This window comes from Trachinotus anak, unplaced genomic scaffold (assembly GCF_046630095.1).
Source record: "Trachinotus anak isolate AG129_WGS33_773 ecotype Australia unplaced genomic scaffold, CSIRO_AGI_Tana_v1 ptg000012l, whole genome shotgun sequence".
Taxonomy (NCBI): Eukaryota; Metazoa; Chordata; class Actinopteri; order Carangiformes; family Carangidae; genus Trachinotus; species Trachinotus anak.
In genome coordinates this window covers 209,131-224,714 of record NW_027273863.1, presented here as the reverse complement: position 1 = coordinate 224,714, position 15,584 = coordinate 209,131, and the positions used below count along the sequence as shown (strand labels likewise).

At 40.8% G+C, this 15,584-nt stretch overlaps 1 protein-coding gene across 7 annotated transcripts in view; it reads right to left on the bottom strand.

The window, feature by feature from the left end:
- LOC139629369 (microtubule-associated protein tau-like) overlaps nucleotides 1–15,584 on the bottom strand; it is a 100,634-nt gene that overhangs the window by 16,111 nt on the left and 68,939 nt on the right. For 6 of the 7 annotated variants that reach the window (XM_071491941.1, XM_071491939.1, XM_071491937.1 and 3 more), the window contains 5 exons: nucleotides 11,115–11,497; nucleotides 10,091–10,276; nucleotides 8,730–8,844; nucleotides 6,766–6,825; nucleotides 6,131–6,387 (listed from right to left, as the gene is read on the bottom strand). In XM_071491941.1, the coding sequence (XP_071348042.1) occupies nucleotides 6,131–6,387; nucleotides 6,766–6,825; nucleotides 8,730–8,844; nucleotides 10,091–10,276; nucleotides 11,115–11,497 (1,001 nt within the window). The remainder of the gene's footprint in view (nucleotides 1–6,130; nucleotides 6,388–6,765; nucleotides 6,826–8,729; nucleotides 8,845–10,090; nucleotides 10,277–11,114; nucleotides 11,498–15,584) is intronic. The other variant, XM_071491942.1, reaches the window with a different exon arrangement.

Genomic DNA, 15,584 nt, shown 5'->3' with positions numbered 1-15,584 from the left:
AGAGCATCTTTGAAAGGGAAGTGAGATGACGCAGCAGGAACAGACCTGCAGTACATGTACCTGAGACACTGAATAGTGACCAAACATTAGTTTTTGTCAGTGTGATGCAGATAACCAGACACTCTGCAATGTCTCCCTGGTGACAGTTCTTTTGTTGTGTAATTTTACGGAACCGTTTGGAGAGAAAGCAGCAGCAGCTCCTTCTCAACACTGATCTAACTTAATTGGCCATGTAATCATGTCTAAATGACACAGGTTGAGGAAGCGAGGAGTCACTGTGAATATGAATAAGAGTGTTGCTAAAAGGAGCATGCATGCTGTTTCACCAGATAAATAGGGGGAGAGATGGTGTCTGTGCTGGATATGACAACTCTTAAATGGTTTGCACACCCTGCCTGCCTACCCAGCCAGTGACTGATGTATGTTAGCCAGCTCTCCCAGGCAGAAGAGGTTCAAAGGAATATGGAGAGATGTGACAGAAGGATATTAAAGTAAAGGAGATGAAAATGCTCTGCTTTTAGAAAAGCTGAGACTGAAATGAAGCAGCTCCAGACTAACAAGCAGAGATGACTAATGCAAAAGAACACAAATTAATTTTGAATGTCTGAAGAGGCAACCATGAAAACATGCAAACACATGGAAAAAATATAATGTAAGAAAAAAAACAACAACAAAAAACCCCCCAAAAGGAATCAAAGAAAAAGATGAAAATAGTGGCTAAACAAATTAATTAAGTTCAATATGTTGTGCCACGATCATATGATGGGTAGGTGCATAGATTATTAAAAGATAATTCAACATTTTGGAAAATACATTCTATTTTTTTGCCAAGAGTTTCATCCTAGAATGCTATATATGAAGCCAATATTAAGCTAATGCTTCATATCACCCCCATCTCAACACACTTAACAGTGATAAGTTACTTACACATTTATGCACTGGTAATAACGATCCAGTAATGTGATGGTTACTATTATAACACTCAAAGAGGATGACAGACAACTCAGAAGAGATGAAAAGAGGATGAACTGGACTGACACATTATAGAGGAGAACAGGTGACGTTTGTGATTCAAAGTGACAGCACAAAGACAGACTGTCACAAACACTGTGGGGGACACAGACGGCATGACTAGGTCTCTGAGCAATGTCAAGTCAGTAAATACCATGCACCTTTATCACAATGGAAAAAGATAGTTGGCATGCACAGAAACAATGTTTTGATTGTTTCCTAATTGTCACTTTGTTGGTGTTACAGCAGGTGGCAAGGGACTGCAAGCTACTATAAGACAGGTGCACCTTTTAGGGTGGTGGGGAGTGCAGGAAACGAAGTATACATGGCAGCACTAGGCATGATCAGCAATGACATTTCTGGATGTTGAAGTGAACCGACAGAAAGATGACAGATACAGGGTAGATGTTTGAGGAAAGACATAAACATAATACATGAATAGAAACACACATAGGATATATTAGAAATGAATGTCTGCAGTCCTGAGCTGAGGTGTTTCTCAGTCATATATGATTTTGTATGATGTGGGCATTGCATTTGTCAAATACAGTGCAGAGGATGTGTGTGTTAAGCACTTGAATGCTGTTAAATTAGTGTTATATTCTTTCTCCTACTCAGTACTCATTGCAAATGCTAATTTGAGCATTGTCGTTAACAGAGTATTAATCAATCAATCAATCAATCAGACCTAATTTGTATAGCTTCTCATAGAAAGTGCTTTACAGAATAAAAGAAATAAAAACAATATCCCCCACCCCCATCCCCATCCACGCGCAGAACAATAACTGACTGTTATAAATAAAAAAAAACCAATAAAAATAAAACAATAATAACAGGAACTGAGGAAACGCTGTCGTGAATCTCATAAATCTGCGATGAGGAAACACCAAAGAAAGGAAAACAAAGATGAAGATGTATTGAAGTGAGTAAAAACGGAAATTAAAAGGTGGGCACTTAAAAGGAAAACAATCCACAAATTAAGAATGGAATGAACAAACGCATCAGTAAAACAACCTAAAATGCATGAATAAATGGACAAATACATTTAAAAAATCATCACGTTTACTTGGACCATAGTTATGTCCTCACCTCTCCATCCATCCTTGTCTCATTATTACATGTCTAATCACAATATTACCTGGCACAGAAATGAGCATAAGGAGCTGACAGTAAAGTGCTGCAAATGTGACTGAATCCAGTGTATTCAGTACAGAGTCTATGACAGAGCACGTAATGATCTTTTGGTTTTAGTTATCAGACACAGACAATGTTGTTAAAGCTTCATGGAATCTACTCCCACATCAGTCAGCCCTACATAAAGACCAACAAAACAACTTGAGACTTAAAGGATCTGCCAAGGCATAGCATCCAAGTAGGTTTAAAGGTAAAACAGTCAATTACTGTTAAAATTTCCATCTGGGTATTTTGTCAACCCAATGAGAGCTTTTTGTACTTATATGATACAGATAGATGTTGCTATATGTAATAGCAACATCTATTTCAAATTTAAATAAGCATTATGGATATACATACAGGCCTACTATATACTTTACAGATATACAGATACACATGTGAAAATAAACCTGTGAGCCTAACATGGTTGTCTGGTGGAAGATCAGGACTACATCCAAACCTAGTTGGGTATATTTGGAAATGAATCTTGTCCTCTCCACTTTGGCTTTCTGTCCACTAAGCTGACATTCACCTTGCATTTTAGTTTAAGTAGTGAAAAACTTGCCTTCGGAAATGTGTGCTTAATCATAACAAATCAAATTAAGAAATGAAGCAAAATACAATGCATATCCGTGTATCTATTCCTTTCTATTCATTCCTTTACTGTATCAAAATTGAATGGAAATCATATGTAAAATGACAGTTACTTATGTCTTTAATAACTGAATTAATAGTTTTTCATTGTGTGATGAATTTTCCATGCCACATCAAAATCAAATCACAACACAAAAAAAACAAAGTAAAAATGTGTATTGCATTTAGTGTTGTCCTGCAGAGGGCAGCTTTTTGCTAAAATTCTTGGTAAGTGTTGACAACTAAGCTAATTACTGTTATCTAGCTAGCGTTAGCTTACAGAGACTTGTTTAATGACAGATGGTAAGCTAATGCTAAAAGATGTTCACAAGACTAGAACTGCAAGAAAGAGTGAATGTAGCAACTACAGTAAATCTACCCATCCCATTTTCTGCTGCTGATCTGAGGCTGTGTCAGGGTGGCAGCGGGCTAAACAAGGATGTCCAGACATCCCTTTCCACAGCAATATCTTCTGGCTCCTTCTAAGGAATTGTGACACATTTCCAGGCTATATGAGATATATAATATCTGCAGTGTGTTCTGGGTCTACCCTGGGGTTTCCAGCGGGGTCGACATACCCGGAAAACCTCCAATGGAGGGCATCTAGGTGGGATCCTGATCAGATACCTGAACCACCTCAACTGGCTCTTTTCAAATGTTCAGCGTAATAACTCCACTTCGAGCTCCCTCCAAATCTCTCAACTCCTCGCACCATTTCTAGGTGAGTCCAGCCACCCTACGGAGCAAACTCAGTTGCTTGTATTGTATCTCAATCTTTTGGTCACTACCCAAAACTCATGTGCATAGGTGATCGTTGGAGCATAGACTGGCCCAGCGCCCTCTAACGTCTGTATTATTGTATCTGTATTCCTACCAAGGAAATGGACACGCTCACTCTAATTATATAGAGATCAGATGGCTCATAACAATGACCCCAGGACATGATACTCCTGCAGTACGCCCCAGAACACTCCCTGATGGACATGGTCGTAAGTTTTCTCCAAGTCCAAAAGCTCCCATGACCCCTCTAGTAACCTCTTTGCAATGATGAAGAATTGGTCCACTGTCCTCTCCAGCACCCTGGCATAAGCTTTCTAATAGAGGTTAAGCAGTGGAATACCCCAGTAATTTGAACACACCCTTTGTTAAAGATGGAAACCACCTCCCTGGTCTGCCTGTCCACAGACACTGGCCCTGACCTCTATGCGACATTGAGGTGTTGAAAAGAGGCGTGTCAGCCAGACTGTTTAACAATATTCAGAGCTTAACAGCATTTCAGGGCAAATCTCATCCACACCTGGTTTCTTGCCACTGAGGAGTCTCTTAACTGCACCAAAGACCTCTATCATGGACATGGGTGGGTTCCTCCAAGTCTTTGAATCTTGCCTCCTTCACAGAGGACAGATTGGCCAGCTTCAAAAGTTAAAGTACACTTTCTCACTGTCTGACGATATCCTCCAAAGGGTCCCCCTCCTCAGCTGAACACAACCAGGGCCTTGCTTCCCCAGAACTTTCCAGAAAGTCCTTCTCCATAGCCTCCATGAACTCCTCCCACACCTAGGTTTTCGTGTCCGCAACCACTGCAGCTGCAACCCCTCTAGGTTGCCATTTCCTGTCTGCTGTCTCAGGAGACCCTGAAAGGCCTCCTTCAACTTTATCCTATAATGGACCATTTCTTGATGGGAGTCTTCTCTTCTGGGACAATGTCTCATCCTTTGGGCGCGAGGAGTCACTGAATGGTTGATGAATATGAAAATAATCTGAATGATCATATCCTGTGGCCTTTGCAGCCAACTCAACCCAATTGAACACCTCTGGGAGACTTTGGATCCACTTGTCAGACAGACCGCAACCATCATCAGAATGCCAAATCAGGGAATATCTTTTGGGAGAATGGTGTTCATCCCTCCAGTGGAGTTCCAGAGACTTGCAGAATCAATGCCAAGGTGCAAAAAGCTGTTCAGCAGCATGTCACGGCCAACACCTTACTAAGACATTTAATGGAAGTTTTTTCTTTAATTTTATAGCTGTCCGTAGTTACCATCTGTTAAGAACCATTTCCAAACTAAGCCTCTGTCTGTCCATGACATGGACAAAGCCATCCATGGCTTCATTACATTACATCTAGACTTTTGCAATTCCCTATATTTAGGCCTTCCACAGTCTTCATGAACTAATTTACAGATGATCCAAAATCAAGCTTCAGAGATGTTGACTGGTACTAAAAAGTGAGAGCAGATTACCCCTGTCCAAGCCTCTTTTCATTGGCCTACTGTTGATTTTAGAATTCAATTTAAGACCTTGCTGATTGATTTCAAGGCTCTAAATGGCCAGGCCTCATTTTATATCACAGACCTTATTCCCTGGCACTCAGCTCTTAGATCTCTTAGATCTTACTTGTCTCTCTTGTATGTCCATCTGTCACAACTAAAACCAAATGACAGAGGTTTTGCAGCTGCTGCTCCACAAATTTTGCCATTGGATATTAAATGTTCTCCCTCCAACTCTGTTTTTAAATCCAGGCAAAAGACACATTTTTATTCACTGGCCTTTTTGGCTCTCTCATCTTTTAATCTGTTGTCATGTCTATAATTCATTCATATTTGTCATTAGTATGTTTCTCGTTGTGTTTTCTATGTGTTCTGTCGGTAGGCCTACGCTGCTTGCTGTTGGACAACACTGAAATGCAATACACCTCTTCACTTTCTTTACCGAGTTTAGATTTTAATGTGAAATCAAAGTATAAAACAATTTGTTCAGTTATTAAAGACAAGAGCTATACAATTGTCCCTTTAACATGTCTGTTTTCTGTAATTGTGACAATGTAAATGCATTCATAAAAGAGAAATAGATACAATAATGTGTGCTGTTCACTTTTTTTCTTTGCGTCGTTTTACTGTAGGGATTTGACATCTCCCACAGTGAGCCTACTCAGACACGGTTGTCAGTTCAGAGGGTCTCTTTCTGTCACCTCTACCACTTTCACTCATTTATATCTTATAATGCAGCAGCTGCTGTCATTAACCTGCAGTTGCATATTATGATGATTATTTTGTCAGATGTCACAATCATGACGTAGTGACTGATTAATATCTCAGTGCAGAAGCATAGTAATTAAAAACTAATCTCTAATACTTTTTTTTTTTTAGCAAACTAGCAAGCTAATATTCCTTAAAGAAGTGTTTGTTAAACAGTGTTAACATTTCAAGGGCAGATTGACTATCATTTATTCTGACAGTCTGGTGATATTAGCAGGTACATCACTATTCTGAATTAACCATAGAGCTGCCTTGTATTGTCTGGTTTGTCTTACCTTTCCTCCACCAGGCTGGTACTTGATGTTGTCAATGGATCCAATCTTGGAGCGGACGTTCTTCAGATCCGGTGTTGGGGCGTTGATAGGCCGGGGGGTTCGATGAGCGCGGGGCACTGCCGGCTTCTTCTCCAGTGGGGTCTGCTTGGGCACAGGGGGTTTGGTAATGATGCGGCGGCGGTGGGTGTTGCCGGTGTCACCGTTTGTGGAGGCAGCCGGAGTACCAGGAGTGGTGGTGGAGGCTGGGCGAGGACGAGCTACAGAAAAAGGAAAAAAAAATGTTACATAAGTTAAGTTTAGATCAGTTTTGTGAAAGCTGAGCTGTATGTATGCAGCAAAAACTTCCATCTCTCTTGGGAAGGGATTATTAGCAACAATGAGATGTAGACACTCCTCATCACTGAGGAACAGGTATTGCTCAGTAAATCATGTTTAAGTGTAATGTGGTTATACTCTGTAACCAGGCAGTAAAAATTATATTTAATGTACCCTTGAGGTGCCTTAAGCAGCTTTTATAAACATGACCATAACTTTTGTTTCATTTTGGTGACGTTTGTAGAATCCCATGAGAACAATCATGAAACAATGATGATACTTCCCTTAAATGTTAACACAAATGTCTCTTTCTTTGTTACCTGCAGACTTGGGCTTCTTGGCCTCTCCCGTCTTGCTTTCAGCCTTGTCATTCTTGTTCACTGCGTAGTAAAGACAGCACAGTAGCTTAACAACACTAATTTGAAACGCTTCACCAAATACTTCATCACTGCTGTTTGTTTAAGTATGAGTCAGTATGCAGGTAGTTCTGGACAAATACCAGCATTGACCCTAAGGCTGTAAAATTTGTGCTGCAGAATGAGAAACAGCGGCGCCATACTTTATTGCCATATGTTTAAACTGTAAACAAAATGGTTTTTTGAGTTGCTCTGTTTTATCTGTGTAGTGGTAGATTTTTTAGATCAAATCTTTAATGTGTAGCAGTGTGTACCATGCATTTTACTGCTCTGGCATTGCTTTTGTAAACTTTGACATTCCAACTGAAATCACACACATTCATCCCTTTCTGTAATCAAAAATAATGTCATTGTGTTTTTATATGCATTTTTAATCGATTTTATCACTAGATCTTTGGAGAAATACCAAAAACGCTCCTTTTCCTCTCATCCAGGAACAAAGAGAAAAAGTAAAAATAAATGCTGTAGCTACATGTCAGGGGCAGACAGTGTTGTTAGCATGTACATGTGTGTTTACTTGCTGTTTAATGCACTGCAGCTCAGCATGTAATTAGCTATCTCTCTGCAAACTGATGCTAGCATTGCACTTTTCCCCAGTCCATGTTTATTTGGTCACTTGCAAGCTAAGCTGCTAAAGTAGACTTTAGCATGAAAGCTAATGGGGGTTGTTTTTCAGTTTGTGTCTCTTGTGTTGCATAACGCTGCCTGACCCAGTGTGACTGTCTGCTCTGCTTCTGACAGAATGCTGACATTACTGCTTAATGAAACATTTGATGAGCTGCATCGATGGGCACCTAACTGTATTTTGGTAGTGATCTACAAAGCAGGTATGTATATGGACTATGTATATGGGCTTTAAAGCTCCACTGATCAGTATTTTTCATATTAACAATGACTCTAGTTTTTGTGTCTTTTTAGCCTCTTTTAGCTCCTAGTTTTGGTTGAACAGCACATTTACTGCTTGCTTCATTCCCTCTTCAACCCTATTCCCAGCAGTAGTTAGCTGTTTTTAACAAAATACTTAAGATACAACTCCAAATGATTGCTATTGTCTGTGTATGTTGGATGTGACAAAGAATTGATTGCTAATAACGTGCTCCCTATGGCAACTTTATAAGGTGATCATATGTTATTGCTGTGGGATTTTCAGCTCAAGTGTTCGAGTGCTTGTGCCCCCATGTGGCTCAAATGAATTAATGTTACATTATATAATTTGTGAGCTTCCTGTGAGTTGAAGAATGTGTTACTTGCTGTCTGAGCAAAAGTGAGTCACTTCCCCGTTTATAGAGGTTTGACAGCATGTCCATCATGTTGATAAAGTGGTGGTGCGGTAGTGTATGTAATGCTGCTGTCATGTAGCAGGCGCATTATGGAATCTGACTAAACAGCCATCGGGGCAACAGTCACAAGAATAATGTTCACTCATGCAACTTAAATGAAATATGCACCTTTCAGTACATAAAGTGCATCAGTGTGAACCCGGTGAATGAATCATCTTCTCTGAGGGTGCTGGGCTGAAGTGCACAACAAGCAGAATATCTGTTTGACTGTTTGAACATGGCTCAGACTGAGTCACTACTGAGTCACTGCTCCGTCACTTAGGGAGGTGAGATACTGTTGGTGATGTGATAAAAATACCAGTCTGGTGTCTTCAAAAGCCAGCGCTCGAATCCGATAAAGTATAACATACGGCAGCAATTCAGTTAGCCTGTTGCCTGAAGCGGTGCCAGTCTACACCGTGAGTCATTTTCCAGCCACTGTACAGAGTTCAGATCCTGCTGTAGATGTCACGGTGCACTGGCAGCACTATGATCCAGCCAAAGCAGAGTGGAGGTACCTTCTGTGTCATTGTGTGTGTGAACACGTACCAGGAGTTTTGCCTGCAGCAGCTGCAGAGGAGCTGTTCTTACTGGCAGCTGTCCGTGGTGTTGGCGTGGCCTTTGGAACAGGTGGGCGTTTCTCAGCCGTACCATTTTCTGGAGTCTGGAAATCAGAACAGAACACAGATAATCTGTGGGTGTGAGTTTTTGACAGTCTATAAGACTACGTATGTGTGTCTGTATGTACAGTAGGTTTGTGTGTACGTTTACTGGCATGTAAAGACTGTGTTATGACATGCCAATCATGCAACCATGACATAAGTTGAGAATGGAAACAAAGAAAAGCAAGATGGTGAAGACAGAGGTATCAGATTGTGGGGAATATGGTCACAATCTCTCCTTCTGTTCCTGAGTTATGTCACTGAACAAAGGCCAGAGGTGTTTTTGCAAAACATTGTGATGTCTCAGTAAAGTTGACCTTTGATGGTTTGCTTATAAAATGTCATCACTTCATCATTTTATCCTGTTAGACATTAGTGTTGAATTGTGCTATAAACAGACATGAATTCTTCAGTTATGGCCAAAAATGTGTTTTGTGAGGTCACCTTGACCTTTGACCTCTGACAACCAAAGCTCAGCTCATTCTTGAGTTTAAGTGAACTTTTATGCCAAATTTGAAAAAGTTAGTGATGGGACAGAGATGGGAATGAGACAGACAGATGGATGGATGTACGGACAGACAACCTGAAAACATAATACCTCCATAAAAACAGGAGGGGAAGAAGAAATGACCATTTTAATGTTGTAAAAACCAAACCAGACAATGTTAGTAAGAGAGCTTTTAAGGCCAAAACAGGCCTAAGGTTTATGTAAAAATACATTTATTTTATGGATTAAAAAAAACGTCCGGTAACAAAAGACTTTCCTCAATAAAAAATCTGCTGATTCCAGATTCCAACTCACATGCTGGGGAGTTCAACATTAGCAAATTGCATGCACTACACTGCTACATTTATACATTAATTACATCTATACATCTTAATATATTATTAATTTGTATTATGTGGTATGTCATGTTCATAGAAGCAACACTACTGTACATCTTCAACTGTTCAATATTAGATTCAAGTCTATGAACCATGATTCTGTGATTATCTCAGCGGCCTTCTACAGGTTTACATCAACTTAATACATATATATTATTTATTTATTTATTTATTTTTTTGTTTTGTTTTTATCATTTTTTATCATTCATCGTTTTTATTGTTCTGGTTGTTTTTCACTACCAACTGCAAAACATATTTCCCCCATGAAGGACAATAAAAGCTCTGAATCCAAATCTGAATCTATATACTGTATATATATTATACAATACTATGTGTATATTGTACAATGTGTAGTATACTCACCTTGGTGCCGGTTGCTGTTGACGGCCGCTTGGCAGCAGCAGGTGTGGTCTCCTTGGGTACAGGGCTTTTTTTATTGGCTGAGGCTGTGGTGGGGGAGGGTTGTTTGGCCGTGGTGGCCTCACCATTCGTGGATAGAGATGATGGGTGGGGTTTGGTGGCATTTGCTTTGGCTGGACCCAGATCAGGCTGGTGATGGAATGGATGGAATTAAAAGCCAACAGCAGTAAAAAAAAAAAAAAAAAACAGTGGTGGGAAGTAAGGAACAAAAGATGGTGAATGGATGGAGATAGAGATGACAGCATGATATGGCAGCCCAGCCAGCAACCATATGACAATCTCTTTTGTGTCATGATGTAGATATTTTATACATCATGCAAAAATAAAATTCAAAAGAAATTCAAACTACTTACTAAATATGTCAATGTATCACCCAGTCCTAAAATGAAGGCTTACTGAGAAGGGGCTTGAGAACTATCTGTGAGCTTGCTCATCCAGGTGCTAATGGGATGATTTTTACCTCTGCCAAGGTTATGTTTTCACCCGAATGTTTGTTGGTTTGATTGTCTGTTTAATTTATTTGTCGCCAGGATTATGCAAAAAGTACTGAACGGATTTGTACCAAACTTGGTGGCAGGATGGGGCATGGGCCAGGGAAGAACTCATTAAATTTTGAAGCTTTGTAAGACTGTTTGACCTCGGCTTAAGTAGGGGCTCTACCAAGTGACACTCTAGTTCAGGGATGTATTTGCACCATTAACCTCTGGCTCCTAATTGTCTAAAAATCATGCTTCTCCTGTGATGTGTTCATACTGCGACAGAGGAGGTTGAATAAAAGTGGACAGTGCAGCTTCTAAGTTACGCACCGGCAGAGTCCAGCACTGTGACCTCTGGGTGACAGGACTGTTTCTGTAACCACCGCACACCCTGCCACTGCCAGATGTGTCCAACTGTAGGCAGCAAATGTGTTTGGACAGCAGTGTGTCTGAGTATGCTGTGTGTGTGTGTGTGTGTGTGTGTGACCCACCTTGCTCTTGCTGTCAGGGCTTGGCAGGGTCTTGCTGCCATTGCCTGTTGAAGCCTTGGCTGTGCCTTTCTCTCCCTTCTCCTCCTTCTTCTCCTCCTTCTTCTCAGCCAGCTTCTTCTCCTCCTCCTTCTTCTCGTCTTTGTTGGTCTTCTCCGGCTTGTCCGCCTTTTCTGCCTTCTCGTTGGTTTTGTTGTTTTTCTCCGCATTCATCTTTTCTACCTTTTCCTCGTCTTTGAGAATCTTCTCAGACTTCTGGTTCTTGTCCGTCCCATTGTCTTTCTTCTGCTGCTCCTCTTTCTCCTTCTTGTCAAAGGCGTCAATCTTCTCTGTCTTACCGGACAGGACCTCTGTCTTCTCCTGCTTCTCCTTGTTGTCAGATTTCACTGTGAGAGAAACAATGTCTTTGTCACTGTCGGCCTATTTTACCGAAACCATATAAAGTAAACGTGGATACAGAAGATTGGGAGAAAAAAAGTGAAACTTGATTCTAAGGGCGTCATGTTTTAAGTTGGAACTTGTAACTGTACATCAATATTTTTGGCTCAATAAAATCAACACTGTATGGCAGGAGGATGTTTGGAAGTCACTGCAGGCTGTTGTGTAGTGAACAAAAGGGATACACAAATGTTTTCAGTATCAAATCAGAGCATGTGGTGTAAGTAGAGCACAAGTTTCCCATTTATATCAATGAAAAGTGCTACAAAGTCCTGAGGGCAGCACCAGACCTTTTTCATAAGCTTAAAGGAATCTGAGATGTGGGTATTGATTCGGAGGTTGGGAACCTTGCTGACATGATTTGCCTTTGAGCAACCTTTAGGACTCTGTGGACAGCTGGCGTCTGATCAATGACATCCCTTCTAACATTTAAGGAACTTTACTCTGGTACCGGCACCCCAGGGATTACGTCATTCACTTCCATAATGTTGCTGGATGTGTGAGAGAAAAATTAAAAGAAGAGAGGTCAAAGTGTGGAATGCAGCTGAGGCAGAGACATCTTCACTTTTAGATTCTAATGTGGCTCAAGATCGGCGACGGAGACTTTTGGAAACGCTGCTAAACCCTGCTTTAGTATGAGAACTCCAGGGTTGTTTGTAGTGTGGACGGGCAGGAACGGTGTTTTAAAACGAAAACGATCTCTGTCCAAACAAGCATTTTAGCTCCACATCAGAAAGAATCTCAACTGAAAATGCATATCACGTGACCATTAATGTACACTGGGCATGTGCGTGCTGTGTAAACTGGAAGCAGATTGTCCACTCTAGCTGCAGACAATACAACTTGTAATTTGTTGTTTGTTAGTTTGTGCTTTCACCACTGGTAGTTGAGGCTGAGACTCAACCGGGAAGTGAACATGGGTGTCTGCGTCATTGTTTCCTGAAGTCTCTGTTTTTGCCTGACTACAACACGACCCCAGAGTTTTCAAACTAAAACAGGGTCAGTGGTGAATGCAAAAAAGTTTGAACATAAACTTTGCTTCTGTGTTTAATGTTTATGATTTTACATGGTGTCTTCATTTACCTTCCTCTACATTTTCTCATTACAAATCGACATGTCCATTAAAAATACCATTTTTAATGTGATGTAGATCCTGAGACAGGATCAATCAGGACGTAATGGAAAATGACATTCTGTACTTTTCTCCACTTGTAAGATGGCCTGGATGTTTCAGTTTGGAGAGTGAGAGCAGCTTCTCTTGGGAGTTGACACGTTGATGCAGGGAAAATAGGACAATGTCACATCGAGGCACCGCGACTCGACACGTGTCACAGTGGGCTGATAAATATGGAGTTATATTTATGCAAATGCAGGTGAGGATCATAAATAGAATTACAAAATGCGTATTTATTAAAAACATCTATGTAGATTGTTTGAATCAGAATTCGAAAAGCTGTGAAGTGTCCTTGGATTTCAGGGTTCAGTGTTCTTCATCTGTGTGTGCCAGGATTATGAAAACAACATCCGCCCTCCTCAGAGGAAACACTAGGTCATGCCGGGTTGCAGCGCTAATGTTGCTAACAGCTGATTTATGGGATAAACAGAAAGAAAAGGAAAGAAATAAAGTGAAAGCAAGGGGAAGCAGGAAAAAAGGTGAGCAGAGCAGACGGAGGCAGAGACAGAAGGGGTTCAGAATGTTCACTGGGTGATATGGAGACAGGCAGCGGAGCCAAGGGGTGGAGGGCAGAAAGAGACGGGGGGGTTCTTTGTTGCCATCAAGACATTCACTTACATAACAATGACACCAGACAGGCTTGGCTATGCTGTGCCCTAATGTCCCCTGGCTTCCCGAGGTTTTCCAAGTGATAATTGTTCTGTCTCCATGGAAACAACGCAAATTTGCCGCTGTTGTGATTTTTCCAGCAATAAAGTGAACAGTTTCATCGAGCTGTAATGGAGTCACTTCTTCCCTTGTGATGTTAAATGTAATTTATGCCCAAATGATCGTACAGATCTGAATGTAACACAGCACATTTGGGATTTGATATTGAAAACCATCTTTTTAAATGTATGTGGTCTGAACTTTGTGGAATTCTCAAAAGTCAGTTTCTAGTTTTTCAAGTCTAATTTACGAAGCTATATTCAAGTAGCTCTGTTTAAATTAGTTTAATTCTGATCTATAAATTCAAGTCGCCAAAAGCTTCACCAATTTAGCAGCTAAAACTCATGATAAATAAAGATAAGCAATCGGGCCTGAATGGAATTGATGTGAACTTGGGCCTATCGGGTTATAAAACATTAAATAATGTGATCCAGGAAAACAAATGCCAGCTGCACCCGGTCCGTGTATGAAGAATGATTCGTACAACACGTATCATCTTATACATTACACTTCTGTCTGTTTGCACTCTTCTGGGTGCTTTCCCTATAGTACCACGTTCACATTCACAACAGAATTATGAAATTATGACATAATTAATAATTGTAAACAAATAAAGATATTACCTAGCTCACAGCCAGACGGTTATTTGTGCAGAAACAGATGCTGGTAGGATGATGCTGAGCTCATTATTCTTTTACACATTACACGGATCCAACTGTGGAAGCAGACGAGGCGGAACCAGTCCCCGGGAACTGTCACCGCTGTGCAGAGGGCTCTTATTGTATTCAATTCAATTCTATTTACCCCTGCAGTGATAACATCCTTATCTTTATTCTATCGTACAAGATAGTGGTTTGTGATCTGACTGTCTCTTCCATCACATTTGTGCCTGTCCTTGTAATGTTGGTGCTGATGTATTTATCATTTGTCCATTAACTTTAACTGCTCTTAGGGAGTGATTACACATGGTCCCGGCTCCTTTCACTGCAGTGACGGGCCCTGTGTACTACTGACTTAGACACAGTCTCCTGGATTCAGTTGCACCTCTTGCTACCAAAATTAGGTTTACACCCTCTTGCCAGTGCTCCAGAACCCCCAGGGTACAAGCAAGTACCTGCCATCTTCATTCAACTTTGGTCAAATGCCCCTATCAAGACATGCAAAAACAGAAATCCACCCTGGGAGTTATGGAGAGTTCTTCTTCTACTGATTTAGGATTCACTGTAGGACTTTTAAAATGGATCTAAATCAATGCAATAGATTCAGAGAAATCATATTTTTTTTACTCAATGCATTATCCTTTCTAATGAAAACCTATATTAATCTATATTACCCATAATGCAATCTGACTGCTGACAGTTTGGTGGGAGCTTAAAAGGGTTTATACAACCTTTTTCTCATATGCAGTAGCACTAAGCTAACTCTGCGCTCTGGATTATGTGAAGGGAGCATGTTTAAGCCAAAACTGGATGAGCTTAGAGCACAAATTTCCACTTGTCTCATTTTCCTACAAGAAGCAAAACCTATACCATGAGAATTTCTTCAGAGATGGTGTAATCAGAAAAAAAATGGTTGCACCTTTTAACCCTGACACAAATCGATGTTTATTGCACATGCTACTTTGCATCACTGTATCACTTCACCCTGCAGGACCAGCAATATGACTCATCCAAACTGAATCTGCTGGCTGAGAATACAGAGGATCCATCTAATACCACGCTACAATACACAGCTGCTGGCAACCAGCTGCGTGTGTGCTGGTGTGTGTGTGTGTGTGTGTGTGTGTTTGTGACAGAGAGAAAGAGACAGAGAGTTGACTGCCACGTAAATCAGAGCGTGACTAACATACTCAGACATGGAGCTGGTGCAAGGATACTTTGCTATAGGCGGCCTTGTCAAAGCACACACACACACACACACAAACACACACACACAAACACAGTCTTGTTTCCATCACTTCAGAGGACATTATCTTCCCCTCTCCTTTAACCACTACTCTTCTAACCCTAATGCTGACTTGCTTTTTGTCCCCAAAAGGGGAGGCGAGTCCCAACAGTGATTGTGTGTAACCAATTTGTCACCACAACCTTTTCTGTCTCACATACACACATGAACCAAGTGTACTGACTGCTATAGCTCCTTCTTGCTAGCAT